The following is a 27,803-nucleotide window of genomic DNA, read 5'->3' as shown; positions in this document are numbered from 1 at the left end:
GTTCCAGGGTTTCTGCAAACATAGAAGTCCCACACTGAAGACTAAACCTATGTGTCAACAGTACAGGAGTCTCCCTTTCTGTCTCTGCAAACTTAACTAAATACTAAAGCCTCAGAGGAAAATCTCTGCACACCCCTGGGCCAGCAATGAGTATAGCATGCATGTCAGCGGTGAAGAAGATCTCTAAATGTTTACCTTGCTTGAATAGCTCTCACAGAAGTACTAAGAAGATGTCTCTCGGCAGCACTGTGTATACTCTGCTGTGTAAATCACCTGTGGTGTATAGTCTAGGACTCACAAATAAAGCATCAGCAGCAGTGTCAAAAGCTCTATTTACAGTATCACATAAATTACCATTAAATGCAGCAGCTCAGAGGAGCTGTAAAGTCTCATCAGTGAGTTCTGCGAAGAAAGAAGCAGCAGAGCTGAGAGGAAGACAGAGAAGGGGAGGAGATTTAAATGGTCAGCTTGTGAAAAGGTAGTGTGGGGCAATTAGACGCAAGTGGTTCTTTCTGCCGTCTGGAGCTCAGAGGAGGACTGAAATCTGTCGGTGCAGCTTCATACAAACGGATCCTCACTTGAAGACTTTGGACTGAACTCGCTGCTTTGTTGCTTTTTTTTTTTACTCTGAATATGCTCTGTCAAAAGTGGCTGCAACTAATTCACTCTGCAGACTTTTTACGCGTTAGATTTTAGAAGTAAATGTGACTATTTAAGAAAAAAACTCTTTAGCAGTATTATTTGATTGCCTCACCACCTCCACTTCGCCTCCGGGGCCTTATTCATTAGTAAGCACAATCTACTTCATCAGGTTACACGCAGCGGCGGCGGAGCTACGTGACTCCACTCACTCTCAGCATTACTCAAAAAAAAAAAAAAAAAAAAACGGGGGCAGATGACTTGGAAATTCCCGGTCAGCATCTTTTTTATTTTTGAGAAGTTTGGTGGAGTTTGTCGGATTGTTTTGTGAGGATTTAGTGTTTTGTGCATCGGGAACCATCACCCCTTCTCCGTGCCCAGAGAAATGAGAGTCGGTTTTGTCTTCGAGGCTGTGCTGGCGCTTTATCTGCTGCTCTCACCTGCACAGGTAGGAACTTTACGCACAGAAACACAAGGTGCAGATTGATGTGCCAATGCAAATTTAAACTTGGGTGAAGATGTTGCATGTGCATGCTATTGAAACAAAGTAGATTGGTTTATTTTCTGTCAATATAGCGTTAAATAATGTGCCCGCAACACAGAAATCAAGAGGTGATCCAACCTCATGATCCGTTGCGCTTTGACTCTTTCCTATCGCTTTGAATGAGCGCCATCCAGCGCAGTTCATTCATAAGATGGAACGTGACAAACTGCATCACTCTCCCTGTGGAGCACATGATGCAAAGTGACTCACTGTTATATTTGGCCAACCACACTAAGCTCATAATTACAGCCGCATCATAGTTTAAAAGCAAGTTTCGCAGACATGGATCGTTCCCACTCTTGTATGGCGAGATCTCTCTCTCTCTCTCTCTCTCTCTCTCTCTCTCTCTCTCTCTCTCTCTCTGTCTCTCTCTTTCTGTGTGTGTGTGTGTGTGTGTGTGTGCGTGCGTGCGTGCGTGCGTGTGTGTGTGTGCGTTTTACAGTTTACATTTCCATCAAGGAAACACTCTGATTGCCATGTTGGTGAGACATTCTCTAAATGTGGAATTTTCAATAAACATTTCAGTGATAATGTCTGTGTTTTTTCCAAACTTTGCCAGAGTGGAGGAAACATGCCAACAGTGTGTTGTCATCTGCACCTGCCTTGTTTTGTCCTAACAAAGGCTAAATCTTCATGTTTAATGGACACTGGTGGTGTCCAGAATGACACTGATGAAGACAGGCCGGTGTATGTGTGCAGAAATCAAATGAAACTTCATTTCAGGGCCGGTTATATCATTGTCAGGCAACTGTGGATCAGTACAAAGCTGGTCTGTTCTCTGTTGCCTGGCATTACCTTTTAGTCTCTTAATGAAAATCTGCCAAAACAGGGCAAAGTTGAAACTGGAGTGAGGTCTCATTCAAAGGCCTGCGTTGTGCCAGAAATACTTGTAAAAGGATGTGCCATTGGACAGCGGGAGTTGTGCCACCTAATGCTCCAAGCTCTTGAACCTATTCAGTCTCTGATTTCCTCCCTCCTAAGGTGGCTGAGGGCTGGCAGTTATCTCCGATTGCTCTCCTGTTTAATGAAAAACCTTCCTTTACTGTCCATTCACTGCCACTGTCACACTTCACACACTGCTGCTGCCTATTGAATCGGGTTCGACAGCATGTAGGCCCCATATGGGAGTGCTGCAGCCGGTCTCTCAGGGTTGGAAAAAAAAAGTTCCATGTCCCACCAGATTCTCAAACCGGAGACTTTGCAGCTGTTGCTAAGTTGAGAGTGAGTGGGAGAGGCATGGGATCACCACATTTCCTCTAATCCTCATAATCAGCTCATGGCCTGCTTAGTCAAAACAGGAGTGACAAAATCCAGGGCCCTCAACATGTAGCAGGTTAAATGCCCCCTGCTGCTCCGAAGACTGATGACGAATGTAAACAGCACAGTCTGGAGATTCAACAACCAATCTGTCAGATCACGTACAGGCTGTGAGGATCTGAAGTCTGAGGCTTCTTTAACCCCACAGTAGCTACTTTGTGTTAAAAGATTTGTTCAGTTTTTACCGCAAACAACTTAAACCAAATACCTCACCAACAATGCTTAAATCATCAGCTCAGTTCTAGTCTTCTGGGAGGTATATGTCCTGCACTAAATCTTCAGAGCAGCTTACCATGACATTGGCCGTGTGGTTGGGAATGCTGTGTTTAAATTGTGCTTCTTAGGGATTCTCTTCCCTTAAATATGTAGTAATGGTTATTTCTCATAACCGTCACAGCTGGAGTTGCTGTCAGCAGCCTTATGACTCATGCGGTCACTCATGTCTGCTGTGGAGCGGCCAGCATGAGGGTGGGGTTAACTTTTTAGTGTTTCTGCTGCACTACAAGGGATTTACACCATGGTTCAATGAGTCAGTGCATGGTGAAGCAGTGTCTACCTACATCCACACTGCTGAACAATTGGTAGTTCAAACAAAGAGAAAAGACATGATGACTAATTTGCAGTAAAGAAGAAAAGACTGTGTCTATTCTGCTAATGAACTCACTACCATGCCAACTGTTTTTCTGTATTCGGCTGTGAATAAGTAACATACAGACAGGGGACATGATGAAAGAGCATCAGAAATTATGTGCAGCAAAGGTTCCCTGCCAGAGATGTTACACAATAGTTGCTGTAACTTCATGACACCCACCTCCTGCTACCTCTTCTTCATAGAAACATCCCTGTTGGGAAACGATGTAATATAAGTCAGCAGCAATGTTAGTTTTTTGCTGTAAAAGTGAGTTGTTGTGCGGTTTTTAGTTTATCAAGGTTTAATTTCAAATAGATAGTTAGACATAGTGCTAGAATAAAGCTCGCAGAGTGGGATTTGAGGAGATTACTACTGTTGAATATACAAATTATGCACCACTGATAGACTCATCACAGTAATTATGTATGCAGGCTTCATTAAATCATTGTTTAATGCTCTGGTTATCCAATGTTGTGATTTCTGATAAACCAGTTCAGCAGCTCATAGAATCCATGTAGAGTCGCAAATGTGTTGATATGTGCAGCGACTCGTTCCCTTGACCTGCTCAGATTTATATGCAGTTTGGCCTTTGACTGTGAGTGGAAGCACCTGGGTTTCCCTTCTGAACAACAGTGCCTCTTGGTCACCCTCTGACCAAAGCTTTCCAGTGGACAATATGATCTAACTGCCATCCACCAGGTATATTGAACATGTTTTTTGAGGTTCCATTTCTACTCTTCACTGCATAATTTGTACTCCCGCTGCATATAAACTACATGTTGTGTGCAGAGCGTGTGGGTACATCTGTGTTTAAGCCACTTCAGTGTGAATATCGCTGTTCAGATCCTACTCTAAGAGCTTTGCCAAAATCTACACTACCTGTTGCCTCCTGCCCATTTGACAACTTTTCCCAAGTTGTATCAAAACCTCTGGAATGCTCTCTCTACAATGCCTCTCTTTTATCCTTCATTGTCATAACCATCGTGTGTGTGTGTGTGTGTGTGTGTGTGTGTGTGTGTGTGTGTGTGTGTGTGTGTGTGTGTGTGTGTGTGTGTGTGTGTGTGTGTGTGTGTGTGTGTGTGTGTAAGTGCAGGTGAAATCTTGCATCAACAGAGCCGAACCTGACTGGGATTAGTCAGCAGGGAGAAGCATTCAAGTGATGGAGAAACACTCTGTCCTCTCAAGAATATTTCTGTTGTATTAAGACGATCTTTCAAGGAGACAGATTACAAGCCTCACTGGTTAGCAATAACGCAATTCCTTCTGTCTGTTGTTAAAAACACACTTTCACTGGGATGCAAGCATTGAAATTAGATATCGGAAAAAACCACTTGCCTATAACTCATTTGACTTTTCCAGACAGTTAGACTCATCACTTCACCAGTAAAGCATGTTTCTAATGTCCCGAAGTGAAAAGAAGGCAGTGGACCTCTACTTTTGTGCTTGTGTCTGTGAGGACATGACGCTACACAGGTGTTTCCTTTACAACATCACCAGCAGCGAAACAATACTTGAGACTGACCATCTGTATAGCACACATGTGTCTGTGTTTGTGTTCATGGTTTTTCACTGGGGTTCATGTTTAGCCAAGTGTTTGTGGTTTGACATCACATTTCCAGTTGTTAGAGTGGAGTTTCATAAGCGGAAGGTTTCCGAAAGCATCAACGGGAAACAACAGGTGGAGATTTCAGTTTCTCAGAATCAAAGAGCAGCTATTGTTGTCGAGGTGCAGCTCAGTTATGGACGCTTAAACATTAAACAGTCAACTTCCCCCTTTCCTTCTGTCTTTGGCTTTCTTCTCTGCACATCATTCTGGTTCAGGTGTGTGCTCGTGAGGCCATGTATTGGTAGTGACCTGCTGACCGACGGGGCTCTTATTTTGTTGTGGTATTTCTCCCCAGTTGTAATGTCCCGGCTGTTGTGGTATTTCTCTCCGGTTGTAATGTCCCGACCCAGGGGAGAGTTGCAATCGCAATCAGGAAATATGGATTTCTCCTTCCTCCTGCAGAGGAGGAGGAGGAGGAGTGGTGGTGCTCGGGGCAGCCATCTACCCAGCGAGCTTTAATCTCCCATCTGGAGGTAATTTGCTGTGGTTTACAGAACAGCATTTACTGTAATAGAGACCACAATTACCACCGGTCAGCCTTATCTCAAGACCTGTGTCGTGTGTGTGTGTGTGTGTGTGTGTGTGTGTGTGTGTGTGTGTGTGTGTGTGTGTGTGTGTGTGTGTGTGTGTGTGTGTGTGTGTATGTGTGCTTGTGTGTGTGTGTCTTTGGGGAGACATTTGTACATGCATTAATGGATTTATACTGAGGAAATAGCGTTTATCTAAATCAAAATTTATATGGGCCTTTACCGCTCCTCTGTCACTTGACCAAGAAAACATGATTGTTATCAAAGTGACCAAACTCACTATTGAAGATTTTTTAAAAACTAATATTAAAAAACTATAATTAGCTTGAAATAGTAGTCTTCACAGAGTAGTTTTAAATGTACATTTTGTAAAACACACTTATTTGCTGTGCGCTGGATGAGATAATGACTTTCTATGCATTGAATAAATCAGAGCAAGGAGATTGTTAGCATATGTTCACATAACAAGTGGAAACACGGGGTAAATCTCATGTGTAATTTGCTCAAAAACTAGAGTGTATCAGTAACAAGTTTTTTTTTCCACGTGTCTTTGTTTTACCATTTTTAAGCTGAGTGCAGTGATTTCTCAGAATCCTGTTTTTACTGTAGTTGCCAGGCAACCAGTGTTTTAGGAAGTAAATGTAAGCTGAATTAGTATACTAACTATCCTGGTTCTGTACAAACTGAGCAATATCACAACTTTCACACAACTCTTCAAATCTGCTTTCAGAAACTATATCTCAGACTTTCTTGACTGTAGTCTCCTATCTTTGACTTCATTAATAGCTGCAAGTTCGATATGAGAGTCTCCGATCTGTGCACAACCGACTGCAGCAGTATTTATTGTGCAATGCAGATGTGAGATTGGTGTTGATCTCCTCATCTACCGCTCAGCAAACAAACACGTCTGTAAACTTTATTGTTTATTTGTATTTATTTCAAAATCAGACAATCGTACCTGTTTATTTATGGTACTTTATGGATTTGAATCTGCATGAGTTGCCAATGTGTTAGTTTTCGAACGTGTGGAATAAATGTGGATTTCAAAGGTTCCAATTACCCAGATTACTTGTGGTTGTGGCACATTTACCACATGCTCTGATGAGGTTTGTTGGTGTTTTGGCTGCGGCCTGTAATCACAGGCCCTGACCTGACCACCCTGGAGACCCAGCTGGATACTGTCAGTCCTGTAACGCCACCTCTGTCATTGTAGGTTCACCTGCCTGGTGTATACAAAACAGAACTTGACTTCTCTTTGTAGTGGTGGAGAATAGATACAGTGACCAACGGGCCACATGAGAGGCCTAAGAATTAACGCTGTGGTCATGGTGTTGATGATGTGGAATCTGGGTTGTAATAAAGGATGGGAGAAGATCAGTGAAGCTGAGCTTCTCACTTGTCAGGCTCTCTATGTGTTTGTATTCATTTGTTCTACTTTAGTGCATTCTCCCCTGTGTGGTCTCATGTTCAGAGTCGATCTTCAGTCCTCCCTGCCTGGCCTCTGTGTTTACTGTGAGGTGGAAGATGCAGGTGCTTCAATGACCTGGATTATGAGTGGGAAACTTGCCAGCAAGGCTTTCTAATCATTTTTTTGTTTGTTTAACTTCTCTTCTTTCTGCATCTTCAGAAACACCAAGCCTTATTTGTCAACAGAGATTAGCAAACCACAACCCTGCATCTCATCTGTGGACTGTTTACCCGATGAGAATTTATGGCCTGATGTCCAACTTAGCTCGGATAATTATTTGCCAGAAAGTAGAGAACGCAAGAAGGGATTTTCCCAAACTCAGTCCACTTTTACTCTGTGCCTTATATTGCAAAACTAAGTCAGCCAAGTGACCCTGCTTGACTGAAGTGATTAATGTGAAAGCATTGTGGATTAAGATGCCTGCTTGGAGGACTACTACAGCCATTGCAGCTCCACAGTAGTGCCCCTCATTAAACATATGTGCTCCCACTGATAATTAGATGTTTGTGTTTTTAATGTTTCACTGTTATTCATACAGATTTGAAAACAAAATATACAACTCACCATAACTTCCCTCTCTATCTGAACAGCTCACTGACTCAGCATTGCAACCAAATATGGCAAAGTTCTTGCAGAACGCTGTGCAGAGAGCTGCTTTTTAGCTAAAATGCATGAACTTGGTAACTGTACGATGCTGTTAACTTTGATGAGTAGAAATTATCGTGATGAAAATAAAAGCATGTTGTGAAACTCCCATCTTTCTGTGCCTTGGCTCTGTTTTAAACAGTATAAATTAAACCACTTTGTATTGCGAGCCATAAGATGGATGGTCCAGTACACCCAACAGTGTATGAAATAACATCTTCGACTAACTGTCTCTAGGCATCTCAGCAATTTTTCTGAAAATCTTGTTTTGATCTGTTTATTAGTTAACATTTCAAGCTTTTATGTCCTGGAATGAAATCAAAGTGTTGAGCCATGTTTTATGGATTTCTTCAGAACACTTGCTTTTCAAATTGCTGGGAAACAAACCTCACCCTTACTGTCATTGTTTTGCAATCCCCTGGAGGAGACAAACCTAGATGACTTGTCCAAATTTTGCATTTCTGTTTCAGCCACCCAAGTGAAGTTGTCTTTTCTAATTATCCTAAAATGACAAACAAACCTCTGCTTTTGATTTGCAGTGCTTTACTTTGTCTCTCAGTCTTAACTTTATTAAAATAAAAAATACACTGTGGAATATGCTGGCTGGTGTCCAGATGTTTCTTGGCAAATGGCCACGGTACCTGCTGTTGAAATGCCCGTCACCTCCTCCCCCGCTTGACCCTCAAAGTTGAAAAATCTTCTGACCATGATGCTTCATGTTTGAGTTTTGCTCCCTACGCATGCTGCCCTTCCTCTGACAGATGGAATAAGCAAGGAGGTTAAAGATGACGCAGTTCAGCTGTTTGGGACTGGAGAGTAATGAGGCTTGGGGCCTCTATGGTCTGACGGCAGGAGCCCAGGGACACAACAGGTCCTCTGATCTGACCCAGAGTGCATCATAAACTCTTAGCCAGCAGGAGACAAGCTTTTTAGAGTGGATTTGCCATCAAAAGCATGGAAATGCCATAGTTTTATTTCTGCTACAGATGTTTCAATCTGCATTCACTTGCTTCAGCTAACTGCCCCTCTTTCTGCAAAGCAGTCTGCTCAAACTGCTGTGTGCTGTAGAGCACAGAGTCTCACAGAGCCAGATGTTGAGTCCTGAAACAACCAGAGATGGGTGGGTTACAAATCCACCCTGTTATGCAATGAGAAAGGCTTCTTCACAGAAGTTATCTGGCACACAAACTAAAAAGATAAGACACACAACATGCTAACAGACAGTCAAGTTCAGAAGAAACATTTCCCATTACATCCCCAATTTACACTTAAAAACACTGATGATTATATGCTGATAAACATTAAATAAATTCATCTTAAAAATTATTTGTTTTTCCACATATTATTTGATCATGTTAGGATTTGTTTGTTTAAGGTCTTTGTGTCTGCAGTCCAACAAACTGCGCTGACTGTAGATCAATGAAATATATGTGAGTGGCCCACATTTTTAGTTCCAGTACCCGATCACCTCTCCATCTCTTCTTCTTAACCCATAATCTTATTCTAAACTGGGTAGTTCTGATTGAATATAAATGTGGGCAATGGGGTTTTTTCTCTATGTATTTGTGCCTGAATCAGTTGCAACAGCTCACTGTGTGGCTTGTTTTTGCATATTGCTATATTTTCAGACTTGAAACAGTAGAAAGTCAGAAATTTTATTGAAGTCCACAACTCTAGTTTAAATCTGGACAACAGATGTTTAATTAAGCTAGCAATCCATCACTTTTTATGTGATGAGACTATGCATGACATCAAGCCTGCCAAACTCACAAACTGCGAGCACAGGAGATGCATTTTTAATTATAAAAATGGCTGTTTTTTAATGTTTTAAATGTGTTCAAGCAGATTTTACAAAAAACAAATGTGCATACAAGTGAAAATTATGATACAAAGGAATCAGCATAGAGGTATTCTGTTATTAACCAGGAAGAGATGAAGTTATTGTCTGGTCATGTCTTTCTTATTTGTGTAGTCCTCAATCACAGTTAGTGTGAAAGGTTTTAACACCCACATTATGAAAACAATAAATGAAAGTGACACATTGCAATATTAGACCCTCACCGAGGACAAATAAAACCTCCCTGACAAAAGGTCACCGGGGAATGAAGTAAAAAAATCACTGAGGATTACTCAGGCTGTGATCTTGCTTCTGGGATTTATTAGTCAAGTTTATACACATTTATTGATGTGATGTGGTGCCCCGATTACAAATTACGTCCAGTCACCATTAATCACACCACTAATACTGTAAGTGCACAAGGAAGAGGGAATGGCTACGTGAGGATCCTCATGCAGGCTTTTATAATCTGGCAGCTTCTTGTGGGCTCTCTATTCGTCATGTCAAGTCTTAACCCATGACCAAGGTCAGAAAATCCTCCCCACCTCACAAAATTCTGAGCAGCATGTGAGAGCCGAGCCAAAAAGCCCTTGTGATGTGGAGCAGCACAACCACATTAACACCCACGGACGAGAAGAGAGTGAGCAGATCTTATGCCAATTAACACTGGAAAAGGATTTATTTTATCATTCTGGCATTGCTATAGAGGATAAAAAATAATCAATGCCCCAGAGAGTGGAAGTGACTTTTAACAATAACTGAAACTGAACTGTGACTTTCCCATGCTGTGCTTAAAGAATATTCTGCAAGTGGAGCTCACATCCTGCTGTGGTTTTGTGCAGCCGACACAGTTCAGTGAACGCCACTCTATAGAACGGGTGTGCTGTCAGAGCAGCAGCTGTACGTTTTGGCCAGATGATCGGCCACTTTGAAAAAGAGGGCGATGCCTCAACAGTTCCTCACGCAGGGAGGACTGAACCTAAGTGGAAGCTCATGTCTATTTATGATTTTCATGGAGTTGGTCATACAGTGCAGCAGAGAAGACCGGTCAAATACAAAGACCTGCCTGACACTTGTCTCAGTTTTACAGGAACCTCTGAAATGTTTGTGTGAGCTCGAATGCTTCATCATCATTAAATCAGGACATTCCTCTTTAATCGCATACTTTGGAGGGGGAAAAAATGGCTGAGTGTAGCAGTGTGCCGACAGATGCTATCCTCATCCTCAAACTAATTTTGGTTCATAACAGGAAAAGGATGCATTTCAGCAACGGACAGATGGTGTAAAAAGCAGTTGTCTTTTCCGCCATCATTTAAGAAAGTCCTCCTCAGTCTGTTGGCTATTACATAACAATTTTTGTTCCAACATGGCAAATCTTACTATCAGTGCGTACACAGACGGCGTTCCACTATAAATCTGATCAGGTATGTGTCACAGAAAATTGAAATCCGACGCTGGTGATGGGGACAGATAGCGGAAGCAGGTTGTCTGCCGCCTGTCCTGCGCTTCTGCCGGAGGGTATTTTATCAAACATAGATTTCCCTTCCTGAGATGGAGTCAACCAGAGGTTTTGTGTTTTCCCAGGCGAATGAGAAATTCTCTCTGTTTATCATGGGATGATGGGAAAAAATCAAGACGGAGGGGGAAACCGTCAATGGGAAAACAAATAGAGAGCTGAGTATGACAGCACAGGAAACAGGTTTCGAAACTAAACAGATGGGCACACAGAGGATACGTACGAGAAGTTGTGTTCACTGCAGGGTGATAAAAATCTATGATCATCTACTTAATGTCACTGTAGTTCCTCCTGTCACCACCAGAGGACATAAATTACATGATTAACCCTCTGAACTCCAAGCAGTTTCCACCCCTTTACTGCTTCTGTTACATTTATGTTCACTGTGGGCTCATTTTTCACTGCAAGCTAAAGTCTTTCACCTCTATAGAAACAGCACAACCATGACTAGAGGTAGAGGAAACCTTTCAATATAAGTTAAAATGCCATATATCAGAAATGATTACTTGTTTTCAAAAGAATAAACAAATGGATTTCTGTGGACACATTTTTCAAAGTGTCCACAGGTGTTATCAATACTGGGGGGAAAAATGGTGCCTGAGATTTAACTACTTACTCTAATTTCTTCAATGATTGTCTCCTATCTGCTGTGTAAACATAGGCTGCAGTACAACTGAAAACTCACATGATGTTCAGTTGCAGCTGAGTCAATAATGGCTTCACAGTTGTGCCGAGAAGCACAGACTTTTTTTTTTTGTTGTTTTACCAAATCTAGTTCGTGGAAATGGTTTATTTCTGATGAAATTTTAAACAAGACACATAAAATAAAGTTATTTTCATGAAGTATCATGATTGTAAGTTTAGATTTGGTTAGTTTTCCAGATAGAACTGCACTTCACACATGATTAGTCCAAGGATTCTTGGAAAATTTGATGATTTTTTTGATGAGTCTTTTTTTTTTTAAAGATTACATTCTTTTCAAATTCACTGGTGGATTTTGGGGTTCAGGAGTTTAGGTTTGATTGATTAATCTTATTCAGTCTTATAGTTTTAGATTTGGATGACTAATTAAATATAGTAAATATATCTTTATTGCATGTAGGGAAATAAAAGGAATAAATAATAAATTTGTCATAATTTTTCTCTCTTTCAGAGTCTACCCTTGTCAAGCATAAATGGCACAATGGAAGGTAAGTTTCGATTAGTTTAGAAGTCTAATGTAAGTGCAGGGAATGTTTTCTTCTTTATTTTTTGCAGATTTACTCAGCAAAAGTAGCTCAAAACTTTTTGCTACGCTGCATTTTTTCAGTGTTTGTTGTAGCAGCTGGCGTCTAAAGGATGCCACTCCTAACAAAATCCGTTTTAACAGAAGTGTATTCCATTGCACTGTTTACTGTCATGCACTGTTGAGCAATATAAATGACTAAGCTCTTCAATCTTGTATGTAAGTTGCTCAATGAATTTGATTTGAATGTTGAACATAACAGGGCATGTCTGGACTAAAAGGAATTACTCAACAGCTGACCTTCTCGCCTCATATCCTCTTCCTCCCTCACATTACTATAAATTAAAAGAGAAATACATTTTATGCTAAAGACTTGTAGAACTTGCAGCCAGAAAGGATTAGGAGGACATGTAACAGAAAAGGCCAGATAAGCAGAAGACGTACAATCAACTGAAGGAGCAGTAACTGGCCAGTGAACTGTCCCTTTGTGCTGTACAACATTATAGTTCATGGCCTTCTCTCCCTGCCGTAGATGCTTCCCCAGCCGTCTCCTCCCAGCCTGTCTGCTTTTATAAACAGCTGTTGTGGTGTCAGGCTCCATTTGGTGACCCCTGGGGGTCACCGCAGTCCCGGAGGTGCCTGCGGGGCAACTCGGTTCCAGCTCCAGCAGGGTTCTGTTCATGGCCATGTTTCCAGTGTTTGTTTTCTCTTCCTTCTGTGTTTGGCCATAGTCGTCTCTGTTCCTCCTCCACAGTCCCCCTCTGCATCTGGGACACTTTCACACATGTACTCCCACAGGAAAGCATACTGTACATTATACAAACATTTCTTTTTCAAAATGAAAACAGGATACACACTGGCATATCGTAGTTAGCTTTAGGTTTCTGTGTACATGGTATAAGTATGTCAGCGGCGGATTATTCAGGTCATTTCTGATATTGTGTGTAATGGTAGTGGTAGGATTTTTTTCCCTAGCAGGTCTAATTAAGCCCCATCAAAATCTTTTACATATGCATAAAAGCTGTCAAATGCATTCTGGATTTCCAACTTCTACATCTGGCTTGTTTGCACTGCAAGAACTCAAAATCTTACCAAGTCTATTTGTCTTATTTTTAGTCAAAATGTCTCATCCCACTTGATTTAAGATAAATTCACTTACCAAGTGACATTTCAGCAAGATGGAGGGGCTTGTTTTAAGACAGTGCATCTTAAATATCTTGTGAACTCAAACAATCTTGAAATGATCCTGTTTTGAGTTGAATTTTACAAGAAAACTTAAAATAAGTTTAACCCCGGTGTTGTCGTGTGTGGCAAAATTGACCCGTTTTAAAGTTTAAAAATGTGGAAAAAATATATGTTTTTACAGGCAAACTTCTGATGTTTTTGGGAAAACTTTGAACATTTTTTGGTGGAAAATGAAATGTAAAAAAATCAACCAAAATCCAGCAAATTTCACTGGATTTTGGTTGATTATTTTTTGTATGAGGCAATCATAAGTTTGCTGATTTTCTCATTTTATTTGTTTGTTATTTACAGTAGATATAATTTTTGCTGTAACCTTTGAATCTTAAGTTTGCATATTGGTTTAATGGTTATTTCAGAGTCATGCTAATGGAATATGGTTATTTGTTTATCTTTTGGACTGGAACAGACTGTTCACTTTATGTTTAATTTCTGGTGGTACTGTAGCTTTAAGAGCCTGCAGCTTGGCTCACCGGAACGTGAGATTATGGGAAGAAACGCCAGGTTAGCAGTGGAGACACACGGTTTTCTTACCGTGTCCCGTCCTGTGTTTGTTTTGAAAGCCTTTTTTGTGAATTAATCAGCGACACAATGTAAATAAATACATTCTTGTTTTTTCATAACCTGGACTTGGACTGGATTGTTCAATACAACTGGGATTGGACATGAGTAAACCAGAGATAACTGCTAACTAGCATTAGCCAGTACATTTTTTTTAAATGTTCTTAAAGAAAATATTAGAAATTTTACTGATATATGTGTTGTCACTTTAGATATTTTTAGGATTTTTTTGGAAGATTTTTAATAATTTTTTGAAAATATTTACAAGAATTTTCTTGCCAGATTTGGGGGATTTTTTTTCAAATAAAACTTTTAAGGGAACTTAAGGAATTATTGGAATTTTCTTCCTGAAGGTTTTGCAAATTTTCAGAAATGTGGGGAATTTTTTGGCTGTTTTTTGTGGATTTTTTTCAGACAAGGAAACAATATTTTTTTAGTTCCCATAAATGAGGACACCAGGAGGGTTAACACATCTCAAATTAGGAGGTTACATGAAAGCAAAAATCTATTTTTGAGTGAAAAACTGCTATTTTTTGTGGTATGTCTGTCTTATTTTAAGACACCTAAGCTTGACAATCCTGGTAGAATACAGCTTAAAACAAGTTTTCTCATCTAATTTTAAGATCTCAATATTCTAAATATTATATCATATCTTACTTCAAGAAATCTTACCAAGCCATTTTTACTTGTTCTATTGGCATATTTTTTCCACTTATTTCAAGTTAAAAGTTCCTTGAAATAAGATTTCTTTTCTTGTTTTGAGAGGGGCATTTTTTCCAGTGTGCAACTCCAAATTGAAGTACACTCGGCCTCCTCCTCTCATTCACAGTGTTGATGTTTCAAGAAGTGTGGGGTCGCAGTTTCTGCCGGACCATCGAGAAGCTGGTGGAGGTGGTGCAGGAATACCCAACAGAGGTGGAGCACATCTACAGCCCCTCCTGTGTGCCCCTGGTCAGGTGTGCTGGCTGCTGTGGGGATGAGAACCTGGAGTGCCATCCCACCCACACCACAAACGTCACCATGCAGGTAGGCCAGGGACAATATTACGATCAATGTTCATGCGATCCACTGCTGTATGCGCTGTAGTGGCTTTTTTTGATCATTTTAAGTTATTTTATCCTCCAGCTGTTGAAAATCAGGCCATCAGAACCAGGTCAAGAATATGTTGAGATGACGTTTGTGGAGCACCAGACATGTGAATGTAGGTAAGAAAACAAATCACCATTTATAACACTAAATATTGATAAGTATGCAAATGCAAACCTTGTCTCTTAGAATTTATGTTCATATACATACATATATATATATATATATATATATATATACATGCCAAGTTGCATATTGTTCTCTGTGAATGTATCCCGATGAAGTTCACTGACAATATAACCTGCTCTGACAATACAATATCTGCTCATAGCAACTGAAGCAAGATTCATTTTAAGGAAGTTGGTGGAAGATTGATATCTTGGTCCGATACTGAAAAAGTCAACAGTGACCTAAAACCTGATGTTGGATATTTTCACATTTAGCAAAAACCACAATCGTTTCCAAAATACTTTCACAAAGAAACATACAGCAAGTGAGCATATAGACCCCAGCAATCAGGCTTCCAACACTAGTTATATATCAATGTATTTTCTAGGAGACTGGTTTGGCAGAAACTTGGAAGGACCCTTAATTATTATTGTGCCTTCTTTCTAACTTATTGAACCCTTTCTCCTCAGAATCAGGAAACCTATTGTGAAGGTTGAAAGGTAAGAGCGCACTGTTGTAATATCAGTTCTTAGATCGTTGAAAACACTAAATATTCCTCTCTCTGAGAATAAAGGCTTGTTGGTTATTTTTCTCTGTGTACAGGAAAAGGCAAAGGACGAGAGAAAGGAAGAGAAAGGAGAGACAAAAAACAAAAGAATGTGACAGGTAATTGCACATTTGTGGGAGAAAGAATTCACATAGCCACCAGCTTTAATTTAAACAGCATTAAAGATGAATTATTCTTTCCTGTGTGTTTCAGGTGCCAAATCCCTCGCAGGTAACTGCAGTGGCCATCCAACCCCCTGTTGCAGTGCGGCTCAATATTTATTTCCAGCTCAGCGACAGCATCAAGAGTCTCCTTCACTCATCTATCAATACTGTGTCTGCGACCAGAGACTCAAACAGCTGGGTTGATCTCCTGCTGATGGGCAGGGACGTTTGTAATGACAAGGTTCAACAGGAAAAGTGTTTTGATTGGTGGAAACACTGCTGTTACACACCTGACACAATGGACATCCCTGGGAGCCAGTGCAATGTAGGACCAAACAGACTGATGTCTACTTTTTATTCTAAGTATTACTGTATCAGTTATGTTAACTTGTCAATTTCTTTGGTATTTAAAGGAGGTTACTCTTGTCAAAAGTCTATATTTATTGATACAGCTGAATATAGTTGGACCAGCAACCTTTAAAAAGTTTGTCATCCTTCATTGAAACATTATCTAAGAATACCTTGACTTGTCATGAAGTAGTGTATTGGACTGAATGTACAACTGCTTTGTACATGCAATAATGAAATGTCTCCCTCTAGTGTTTAAAGAAACAGTGTTTAAAATTGCTCTATATTAAAATATGCTTTTCTTTGTCAAATTTACAAACAAAATTAGACTCAGGACACAGTCATCAGTTACAACTTATTGGAATTTTCTACCTATCATTTATCCTATAATTGCTCAGCCTGTGTAAATTGTCTCCCGCCTTAAAACAGGCAATAAAATACGTTTTTACTGTCAATTTAAGCGTAAATAAGAGCAAAAATTATCGAAAAGTTTGTGAACTGAAGATGTATCCAAGAAAGATTGTGTATGAATAAGTGTGACATATCAAATTTTAAAAAATAAAATTATTCATCAAAACTGCTCCAGGGCTGGATAACCAGTGATCCAGTTATAGATAACCAGCATCCTGCAGAGTGGATGTGGTGAGCCCAGCATGAAGCGGAAGATTAATATTATAGCTATCAATACACTCAAGCAATACTCATCTTTTATCCTCCCTATAAAAAAACTCTAAAATACAGAATTTGTATTTTTCTTTCTTAAATGTGATCACAAAATTCCCACATATATGAAAAATGTTTCTGTACTCTGTGCAGTGAAACAGAATAAATTTGTGTCCACTCTGGTGATACAAGACTCCAGTAATCCCACACCACAGGTGTCTTCCTCTGTCTGCTTTTGGAAACACAGCAGTATGAGAGGGATCAATTGAGGTAGTTATGTAAAGTGTGTAAAATGTCCTTTTGTATGTTTTTTCCATGTACTACACAAAGAAAATCTATGACAATTTTAAAAAAGTAACATTTGACTGTGCTAGTGTTTTTGTTTCATTTAAATATTTATTTTGTAATAAAATTGTTATGTCGTCAGATTGTCTTGTGTGGTTAATTTATCAAATAGAGATGATAGAAAGAACAGATTAACATTTAAGTGGATTGCATACAGTAGCCTATTTTATGATATTATGTACTAAGGAATGACAAAACAAGACAAACTACATACTATTTGATATTTGTATCATAAAATAATACAGTACAATTTAAAACGATGTTATTCAGATTAGCTACTGAGCCTGCATGAGTCAAACACGTAACACACGCCTGGATTTTTCCCGTTTCCCTGGCAACCACTGTCATTCTATGGGCATAAGCCCTCAGTACTGTTTTACAGGGAGGCCACAGCCCACAGTCTATATGAATGTTCTATTAAATTACTTGCTTGAGATGGTTTGAAACATAACCTTGAAGCTGAATTAATAACTCTTCTTTATGAAAATATTACTTTTAAATAGTTATCAATTGGGCTACGGCAGAGAATAATTTGTGTTGTGTTAGTTATTAACACAACATTAGTTAATATGTGTTAAGATAATTATTCCCCAACAAAATAATTCATATTTAACAGCTGATAAATAATTTAAAGGCCCGGGTTTGTTTCAAAAAATACCGAGCCTGTCAAAGGTAACGCGTCATTTTGGTTACCTGTCAGACGTTACTGAGGGCGCAGAGTCAAAAATAGCAAGTAGGTAATAGGCGTAGCTAACGTTAGCTATACCAGAGACGTGTAGCTATAACTACAGGAATAGTACCAGCGTTTAAGACAATATAAACGGATTTTCAAGCGAGCAAAGTATTGGTAAGTTATACAAAGACACCACTATTAGGTAAATGTTTAGTCAATAGTCTGGAGAATTGAGTACCAAGCTAAGGCTACGGAAGCTAGCCTTCGCGAGCTAACTGAGCTAACAGTGCAACAGCAGGCAACAAACGGGGAAACGTCGTGGATACAATCAGCAGCTAATGTTTCATTCTGCATTTAGTTACAGCAGCACCATAGCTACCTAATTTAATCCAAGTTAATTCTTGTTAGCAGTTAACTAGCGCTGACCAAGTTGAGTGTGTAAGCAACAATACTCGCTGTAACCCAATAACAAATTCTAGATGGTTGACAGCTCAGACTCCCAGCTTTATTTTTTCGTTCATTTTTTTGCACAGACGTATTTTCTTCGTTGCCATATTTTGAGTACAAATGGTGAAAGGCATATTTTACATTACCTGTGTAAGCACACTGGCTGTGGGAGGCTGACGGGCCCTTAAACGTCATGTGAGTAATAAGCTTATGTTTACATATGAGGTGGAGAATTACGACTTTTAATAACGTATTAGCATAAAGTACAAGCCTCTAATGTAGAATGCCATTTAGTAGCCATCATTTTTAAACAATTGAATGGAAAAAAATTTGTATTAGTAGCTTTAAGAAGACTGAATGTTTGAAGAAGGAAGTTTTGTAGTAGGGCTATTTTGTTGCCTTTCATCACCAGTTAGTGTTCTGAATTTTCCATAAGGCAGACTAATGAAGGAGATGGCAATGGCCCAGTGGCCGATCAGTGCTGAGTTACTGGTAGATAATTTATGTGGGTACAGATTAAATAGCAATGCAGTCCTTCAAATGTCCTCCACAACCAAATGAGTTGAAGTGCTGACTGCTATCGAGACATCACAACAGAAAAAGGAAATTGAGAGAAATTAAATATGACTGTAAGTAATGAACAAGCCACTTTTTGGTTATAAACTGTTGTCTTCCTTAGTCTCATTTGGACTCTATGAAATGCTGACCAGCCAATTGTTTCGTTGTTTTATTTTTTGCACTATCACACTTGAAATCAAGACAAAGGTTAGTCAGATTCTAACTAAAAGTTAGTCAAGCCTTTGTTCTGGACATATTTGACTAATTGTTTTGATCATGTCATTTATCTTTCACCTCTCCATTTTTTTTTTTTTACAGAAGACGTCAGCATGAGCAGCTTTAGTAGACCAGACAGACACAGGGCCCCGCCATTCACCAGGGCACCACAGCTTGGAATGTCCAAGCATGACCTAGAAAGAGACTCAGGCTTCTCAGGTTTGATCCCGCTACATTAATTTGTCCAGTTTAAGCTGTGTGTTTGCACCAGTGATGTTAGCATGGCTAGTGTCTTGACCTGAATGTACATAAATAACATTTACGTGATTAGAAATATTGACTGTCAGTTCATAAACAAGGTCAACCCTAATCAAATGTTGAGATCTAGGTCACATTTTCTATGTAGGCTATGCTGTGTTGGAGATGACCTTTATTTACACTATAAAGGCTGATCTGGATTTGGTTTAGCCGGTCTCATTAGGTTGATGTATCCTTTTTTGAGATGCTCCGGAGATTCTTATCTACATCTGCCACTGTTTTCATTGTGCTAATGTTCCACCACTCTGTACGCAACTGAAAGGTAAATCTTTCTTTTCAACATAATGGAACCCATACGCTTGTCCTGTTATTCTCAGATGCCAGCTCTGAGTACCTCAGTACGGTCGAACTGACTGACTCTGAGGAAACAGGAAGGAATGGGTCACTAGTTGGCCAGGAACCAGCCGGCCCGCAGGTGGCTGTGATGGGAAGCTCATATGCTGGACTGTCTCCAATGATCATCATGAACAACTTTGTGTTGAAGCAGGTAAAACACAGCAATACATGTCTGACTCTGCATAGTACTGTCTGTTTAACTAATCCTGGGGTGTTTTATGGATCGATTGTCTTTGAGCAGTAGCGCAAAATGCACCAATATGTTTTATTCTTAATTCTGACTGTAAATGAGTATTTTGCACTTGCTATTCAACTAGTTAGTAACCCTGAATCCATTCCTTCAATTCACCAAATGCTCTGGTAGTTTAAGGTGCTAGTATAGAGCTTTTTCTCTCAGTATTTGAGTGGCCAACTTGTATCTGCTGATGAATTATTCTCTGAAATGCCTACATTTTTTGGTTTAATTCCTCTCTCTAACATATAGACAATATATAGTTATTTTTAATGGGGAACACTTTAAAGAATGGTATCAAAGATATATTTTTTCTTCAGCCACCACCCATGGCTCCAGCAGAAAAACAGTGGGGGTTTCCTTCACCCTTGGATGTGATGCCCCAGTCACAGGTGGTTCTTCTTCAACCCATGGTATCCAATGGCAACAGCAGCTCTCCTCCTAAGGCCAGTGCTGACAACGCAAGACAATCAAAAAGCTACATGCCCATCCTCAAGTCATATCCCAGAATCGCCCCACACCCTGTGGACACACCCACTAAGAGAGTGGGATCTTCGAGGGTGAGGGGTAGTCCAACATCAGGATCTGACCAACGACAGAGGAGGCACCATCATGGCCACAGGCCCTATAGCTCCCCCAGCCCGCTGCCGGCACTGCAGACGACAGCTCAGCCCATCTCCAACTTTGAAGCAGCAACCAGCCAAGCACAGGCAGCTGAGAGTCAGGAGCAGCTCGCTAACAAGCCTCTGTCCTCACTAGCAGGAACCAGCTCTCTGCTCTCCTACTCAGATGAATTTAGGATTGTAACAGACAGCAACACGATGCTTGATGACAAATACCACGATGCCGTTTCGATGCACAGCAACAAACTGAAACGTTTCAGCAATACCTATAACATTCTCAACAAGTCCGGCTTGCTGGGGATTACCATGCGCACAAAGCAGCTGATCAAGGAGAATAAGCGTACCCAGGGCCAACTGCAGCAGCTCCAGGAGCAGACGGCTCTGCTGCTGGAGGCTCTGAGCAGTGGAGACCCACAGCTCTGGACTAAACTCCAGCTCTCTCTACACAACACAGAGAAGGAACAGTGGGGGGCTAATGCCCAGAGAGTCCTGGCTTAATTTGTGGACATGACCAGCAGTTCTGAATCCGGATGCAGGAGGATCAGTCAGAAGGTTCTGAGGTGATGTAGTGAATGTGATAAATCAGTTAAACTAAACTGTATTAGGAGCTTTTACACTTTGATCTGAGCGTATTAGTCGTAAATCGTCAGGAACTCAGAAACATTTAGAACTGCTGGTTTGCTTTGAAGCTGAAGCACATCCACAATTACAACGTGGGAGTTAAGAAGCATGCTTGTGTTTCAAACCCTTGCCTATAATGAATTTTCTTGCCTCTGCTGTTTCAGAATAGCAAGTATCACTTGCAATAGGGCTATGGCTTCTATACATGAAACTCCTAATCAACATTTACGCATGCCTTACAGCACACATGAAGACACATGGGGTGATTTCCTTATACATGCCAGGAATGGTATGGCTATAGAGAGGATATGAGCATAATTTGTACCTTTTAGATAAAATAGAAAACCTGATGGATACACGTCCATCATGCATCCTTAATCAAGAGGTCAGTGTCTCGTCAGGACTTTCTATATTCTTTATTTCTGAATTGGAGCAGATGCCTTCTTTGTTATTAAGTGTTTATAGTGAAGAAAGGGTCACAGTGAGACTTCAGAAGGCTTGCTAAAGCGTAACATAGATTTTATTTTTTCTAAATATAATTTTATTATTAATTGTCAGTATTATTTATTTGTGGTAATGTTTCTGACCAAGATTAAAGCTGTGTGAATGATGTAAACAAAGCAAGTTTATTGTAAGGATTTTGCCAGTTAAGTGAACTTCTCTGAAAAGATGCCTACATACGAATTAGCGAAAGCTTAAATTGTAGCAAGTGAAGTGCTGTAGCCATATATTTGTCTTGCCTTGGGTTGGGCTCTGTTGCTGCCACGTTCATTCCTCCTGTAGTTTTATGCTCAATATGATGTAGTACTGATTGGAAGTTTAAGACAAAGAAATAACACCTAAATGTTTTGGTTTAGTTTCATATTACAAAATCTTGCACTTTAGACAAAAGGTTACTGACTTGTTTTTCTAAATGAGCATTATGGCTTGATAAAATAATGTGAATATTAACGTCTATCTGGATGCCTGTGCCTTTAAATGTGTTTGTCTTCATATCAGTGCTTGAGCAGCTTAGATTCATGTATTTCTTTTTAGGCATCATGTTGAAGAGAAAGCTGAATGTATTTAAGGGTCTCCAAAGAATAAATGTCCCTTTTTGAAATTATACAACAAACCATTAAGAACTCGGGGTTGACTGATGTTTTTCAGAGCTAATATTATTTGTAATCAATAATACAAACTGCAAAAGAAAACTTCACATTTATCCTTCAGTTCTGATGTAAATACAGACTGCATCTACTTTGCTTTAATGCCAGTGTTGTGCATTTTAAAATAGTTTTATTTTGGGGGGTGAATTGTTGCACGATGATGCTGACAGTCAGACAAATGCATTTGATTGGATCTGGGAAATAATCAGTCGACTCCTATGAGAAGCAATTTAAGTCTTAAATGGTTGAGTTTTAAATGAAAGTCCAGGCACCTTGTTTTATTTGTTGCTACTATTGTAATATTTTGTAATTATTAGTCACTGTAAACTAAGAAATAATGAAATAATTTCTTTTGATTTTAAGTTAATGTTTTGTTTTTAACATTGCAAAAGGGTCGTGATAAGAAGATTACATTTCTGATCATTTTTTCCTGTTAATGTAAAGTGTGCTTTCTGTATCTCCAACAAAAATCACTCACTTAAACTGTTCTAAAACTTCGCAGACCCTTTCCTTTTGCTCATCTATTGCACTTTTCTAGCTCAGAATGTGTCATTATTAAAGAAAAAAAGTAACTGCTTGGTGTGGTTTGAATACTTTTATTGGTATAACGGGAATAGACAAAATATCTCTATAAAGTATATTTATTGAAACCCAAAACATCTTCAAAATGATTTCCAGTATGGCAGCAGCTATAGCTGCAGCATAACAGTGAAAAGTCCTTACTATTATTACGCAGAGTGGCCTATCATCAGCAGTGTAGTGAAAACCTCATCTTTGGGGTCATCTATAAGCATGTAAGACTTTATGGCACATTGTGAATAATACCCTGGATAATAATATGGTTGTCGTCTTCACGTTCCCCCCACCCGTTCTTACAAAGGAGGACATTTCTGTAGCTCAATCAGACTGTCTGAGTCACGTTAGTCGGGGTAGAAAACATCAGGCTAAACATGAAACAGTGAACTGTCAAAACAACGTCGTGAAAACCGGCAGTTTATGCTGAAGACAAACTCTTGTTTCTTGTCTGATAGCCCTTAATGTCAAAGTGAAAATGACCATAGGTTTCCTGAATGTCACACTGTAGCGTCCTCTATGGAAGTGTGGAATGACGATGCACTTTGATAATCTCGGAGCACCGCACGGCACAGAGCTGTCAAATAATACAAAACTGCAAGGCTGCGAAAGGGCATGCAAAGCCGTCATTACATTTTGAAGCAAGCGTTTAGTGAAACTGCTGGATGTTCAAAATGACCAACTTATTCGTCTTAATATTGCCTTTTAAAAAGCTACTTAAAGGATACACTTAGACTATGCGCTTATTTCACATTGCTTGTAGCTATGGCTCCTGTCCTTATTGGAATGTGTGCTAACAGCCAGCTATCTCATGGACTACTTTAAAACATCATAAAGCATCCATTTATATCTAAAATCAATCACCACGTGGATCCCAAGAAAGCGTTTTCTACAACATGTGCTGCTTGTTTGACCTATTGGGAGCTGTACTTATTAACATTATCATCAGTCAGTCTTGTTTTAGTGCCTCCGTGTCGTCAGAGCCCGTCTCCACCGTCTGCACTGGCAGGATAAGGCCAAGAATCCAGCGGGTACCGAAAACATCCTTTAGGTTGGCTCTCCAGGGGCTGTGGTTGTCCTGAAGCTGTCCTCTCTGCAGCTGACACCAGGTCTGTCCGCGGGCCACCAGCAGCACCTGCTGGCAGCAGAAACCTGCACAGACCAGACCGATGCCCAGCCACACGTACAGCATCAGCACCAGGAACAACTGCACGCCTGAGATGGTTCCTGTGAGGAGATATCGATCAGGAATTAATACTCCAACAAGTGAGCTGATAGGTTAACCCTCCTGTTGTCCTCATTTACGAGCATCAAAAATATTGTTTCCTAGCCTGAAAAAAAATCCCTAAATTTCTGAAAATTTGCAAAACCCTCAGGAAGAAAATTTCAATAATTCCTTGAAAGTTTTATTTTTAAAAAATCCCCCAAATTTAGCTAGAAAATTGTTGTAAATATCTTTTAAAAATGAGTAAAAATCTTCCAAAAAAATCCTAAAAATATCTAAAGTGATATGTATCAGTAAAAGTTAAAATATTTTCTTAAGAACATTCACAAAAAATCAATCAAACTCCAGTGAATTTCACTGGATTTTGGTAGATTTTTTTGTGAATGTTCGAAACATTTTCAATATTTCTTTTTTTTCCACCAAAAAATGTTCAAAGATTTCTCCAAAAATGTTGAAAATGTGAACATCAGAAGTTTCACTGCGAATGTATATATATTTTTTTCCACATTTTCAAACTTTAAACCGGGTCAATTTTGACCTGCAGGGAGGATTAAATTACAACCTTCGACTGGTTAACTCACCCATGAAGAAATAAGCAGCAGAGAGAGGGAGAAGAGTCAAGAAGGTCAGCGGGTTCTCAAAGGAGATGGAGTACTCCACTGTTAGAAAGGCCACGCCAAGAACCAGAGAGTACAAACACGTGCAGGATGTGTAGATGCAGAACATGATGAAGTAGCGCATGTTCTTGTTGCCGATGCAGTTTCCAGTGAAGAAACAGTGGTGATCCCTCTTGAGAATGACTTTTTTGCACAGTTTGCAGAAGTGACGGCCGTTTAGGAGGTAGTGAGCGTCCACTTTGTCCGAGCAGTGCGGCGAACACACGGGAACCGCCGTCTCGTTGGCACTTTCAGCGGGATATTTAATAGTCATTATGTAGTTTCCTAAAGCGTTGAACATCAGGAAAAGGAAAACAACAGTGTGAAGCGTTGTAGAGCTCCTCAGTGATGTGTCTGGGTTTGGGAAGATTGTTGGGATGAAGAAGCCAAAGTGCAAAACAAAGGTGACAGCTGTAGCCATGAAGAAGTATGCAGGGGCGACAGCGTTGAGGAGCCTCAGTTTTAACATCCGGGTGAACATCTCTGTGTGGGAGTGAAGACAACAGAGTTAGCAGCAGGTGAGGAGAGTAGATTTACCGAACCATACAAAACCATATATCCTCTAATGATGCAATACTATAAACTAGCTAATAGTACACAGGATAGTAGTGAAATTACATCCAAATACAGTCAACATATGAAAGCACACAAATCACCATCCAGTAATTCAGAATCACGATCGAGTAGTTGAACATACCTTACATTACACATATACTGTAAAAAAATGTACATTTTACAGTAAAAAAAAAAAACTGTCAAGCCATGACGGTAAAAATCTGTAAAATGTAAAATTGTTTGATGCAGTTTATATAACACTCAATCACTGTAAATAGGTTTAAAAAATGCATTTCCTGACTCTGGCACAATTTTTAATGGAAAAATGCCATAATATGTATAACAACACTGTAATTTTTGCATTTAATTCTTGAAAAGAAAACAGTTTTTTCCCAGTTCAACGTACATACTGTTGTACTGATAATGGAAACATGCTGCAATATGTGTAACAAGTAGCATGGAAATTTCTGCATTTATAAAAATTACAGTTTGTTTCCAGTCAAAATGATTTACTTTTGTGTTAATAACAGACATATGCTTTAATATTTATGACCGCTTCAGCCGCAATTTTTGCTAAAAAAAAATACATACATTTACTGTTAAATACATAAACTGTTGTACTGATATTGGGAAAATACTGTAATATTTATAATATTTGACACAAACTTTACTTTATATAATAGTTTCATGTAACTTTCAAATGTTTAAAGGTTAAAACTTTTTTAACAGTAAAATATGGAATGAAGCAATTTTTTAACCCTAAAATCAACAATATCAGTATATTTCTTTACCATAATTATAGAAAATGTTTTAGTGTAATTATACAGTAGCATCATGGCAACCACAACTGCTGGAATTTTACCATAAAAACATTTTTTTACAGTGTGTACACATTATACATTTTTAAAGTGCTATTTTTAGTACATTTTGCTGATTATACTTCTTACTTGAGGTAAAAATTTATATTTATGTTTTTAAAGGCAGGGAAATATTAATTCATAGAGGTAATTCTAAATAGGATCAGCATGTTATTAAAAGCTATTTATCCAATACTAGAAGCTTTAGCATTTGGCAGATTAGAGACAGTGACTGTGATTTGGGTTAGGGCCATTTACATGGAGCATCTGGGTGAAATTATATTTAAAAAAGAGAAAGTAAGTCTGCTGCTGAGAAAAACTCATTTCTGAGCAAAGTAGGGTCTGGGGACTCTCAGGGGCCATAGAGAATACCAAGAATATCTCATCCTCCTCTCAGTGATCTGCTAACCTACACCACCAACAGATGTGCAAATCTCAGAGTATCAGACCACAAAAAGAAGGAGCTCACATAGACTAAACTTAAAACTACCCCGTTTTATTTATTTTTTTAATAGGGCATCCACACACAAACACCGGTATTCTCTACTGAAGGCCAGCGCATGCCGGAGGTGACAGAAAGCATCTACGATACTATCACTCTGTCATGTTTTGTTTTCTTAGAGGTTACAAAGGAGCCAGTGATGGCGTCGATCGTTTCATTTTCATCATTTTATCTCCATGGCGACGCCGCATCCTCCTACCTGCAGATGTGAGAGGAGCTGTCCTTTCAGCACCGAGGAGCTCCGCAGCCTCCTTCAAACGCAGACCAGAAGGTCTCTGAGCCACATTGACGCCTCTTTCAACACCGGGGTGTCCTCTCCTCTGTGTAGCACCGCCTGCTGGTCCGGATGCGCCGGTTTTCCTCCTGTTTTCAAGTAGCTTTTTTTTTTTTTTTTTTTTTTACTTTACTTTACCTGCCTTTTAATTCTCTGAATAGTCACTCACAGACAGACCAGATCTCTATAAAAGGACATTTTAGTTTTACAACAAAAAAATCTAATCAGGATAAGCCATGTAAATATAGAAACTGATAAAAAAAAAAAAGCATAGATGGTCATTTTAAAGTAAAATTGATAAATATATTTCACTTGGGATATTCAGTTAAACATCTTATTCATATATACATACACTCTCAGTCAAACGTTTGGACACACCTTCTCATTCAGTGATTTTTATTTCATCATTTTATATATTGTAGAATAATACTGAAGACATTAAAATTATAAAGGAATATACATGAAATTATGTGGTAAACAAAAAAGTGTTTATCTTCAGCATTAATCTACAATGTAGAAAATAATACAAATATGAGAAGGTGTGTCCAAACGTTGACTGGTGGTGTACATGTTTTATGATTACTATTGATTGTCCTGCACTTTCTTTGCATGAAAACTGCTTTTTTTTCTGTTCTACATTATTGAAATGTCATTATTGATGGTGATTGAGAAAAAAAATCAGGTATTTTGCTGTAGAAACACTTAATACAATTAAGGTTTTTATTCAGTTTAATTAAATTATATTTATCACCAATTTATGAAATTCATAACACACACTACCAGTCAAAAGTTTGGAAACGCCTTTTCATTTAACGGTTTTTCTTTATTTCCATGACTATTTACATTGTAGATTCCCATGGAAGGCATCAAAACTATGGATTAACACATGTGGAATTATGTAGTAAACAAA

The 27,803-nt window shown here is 39.2% G+C and overlaps 3 protein-coding genes across 4 annotated transcripts; 2 read left to right on the top strand and 1 right to left on the bottom strand.

Annotated features, from left to right (window-relative positions):
* The first annotated feature begins 414 nt into the window (after positions 1 to 414).
* On the top strand, positions 415 to 17,160 carry pgfb (placental growth factor b). Its single transcript, XM_022193274.2, has 7 exons — positions 415 to 1,087; positions 11,884 to 11,920; positions 14,588 to 14,784; positions 14,884 to 14,963; positions 15,483 to 15,512; positions 15,616 to 15,678; positions 15,773 to 17,160. The coding sequence occupies exons 1-7, from the start codon at positions 1,025 to 1,027 to the stop codon at positions 15,792 to 15,794; spliced, it is 492 nt and encodes a 163-aa protein (XP_022048966.1). The 5' UTR covers positions 415 to 1,024; the 3' UTR covers positions 15,795 to 17,160.
* Positions 17,161 to 17,782: 622 nt separating this feature from the next.
* Positions 17,783 to 22,823, top strand: cipca (CLOCK-interacting pacemaker a). 2 transcript variants are annotated; one of them, XM_022193272.2, is made up of 4 exons: positions 17,783 to 17,926; positions 19,076 to 19,192; positions 19,609 to 19,778; positions 20,180 to 22,823. In XM_022193272.2, exons 2-4 carry the CDS (start codon positions 19,087 to 19,089, stop codon positions 20,978 to 20,980), a joined length of 1,077 nt encoding a protein of 358 aa, XP_022048964.1. In that variant the 5' UTR covers positions 17,783 to 17,926; positions 19,076 to 19,086; the 3' UTR covers positions 20,981 to 22,823. The 2 variants fall into 2 exon arrangements, with proteins under 2 accessions (XP_022048964.1, XP_051807013.1); XM_051951053.1 differs by having other exon boundaries at positions 17,785 to 17,926; positions 19,079 to 19,192.
* Positions 22,824 to 22,831: 8 nt separating this feature from the next.
* zdhhc22 (zinc finger DHHC-type palmitoyltransferase 22) lies at positions 22,832 to 26,961 on the bottom strand. Its single transcript, XM_022193273.2, has 3 exons — positions 26,819 to 26,961; positions 24,631 to 25,188; positions 22,832 to 24,051 (listed from the first exon to the last, which is right to left on the bottom strand). Exons 2-3 carry the CDS (start codon positions 25,184 to 25,186, stop codon positions 23,774 to 23,776), a joined length of 834 nt encoding a protein of 277 aa, XP_022048965.1. The 5' UTR covers positions 25,187 to 25,188; positions 26,819 to 26,961; the 3' UTR covers positions 22,832 to 23,773.
* Between the last annotated feature and the right edge of the window lie 842 nt (positions 26,962 to 27,803).

This window comes from Acanthochromis polyacanthus, chromosome 1, assembly GCF_021347895.1.
Source record: "Acanthochromis polyacanthus isolate Apoly-LR-REF ecotype Palm Island chromosome 1, KAUST_Apoly_ChrSc, whole genome shotgun sequence".
Taxonomy (NCBI): Eukaryota; Metazoa; Chordata; class Actinopteri; family Pomacentridae; genus Acanthochromis; species Acanthochromis polyacanthus.
This window is presented reverse-complemented; position numbering and strand designations above follow the sequence as displayed.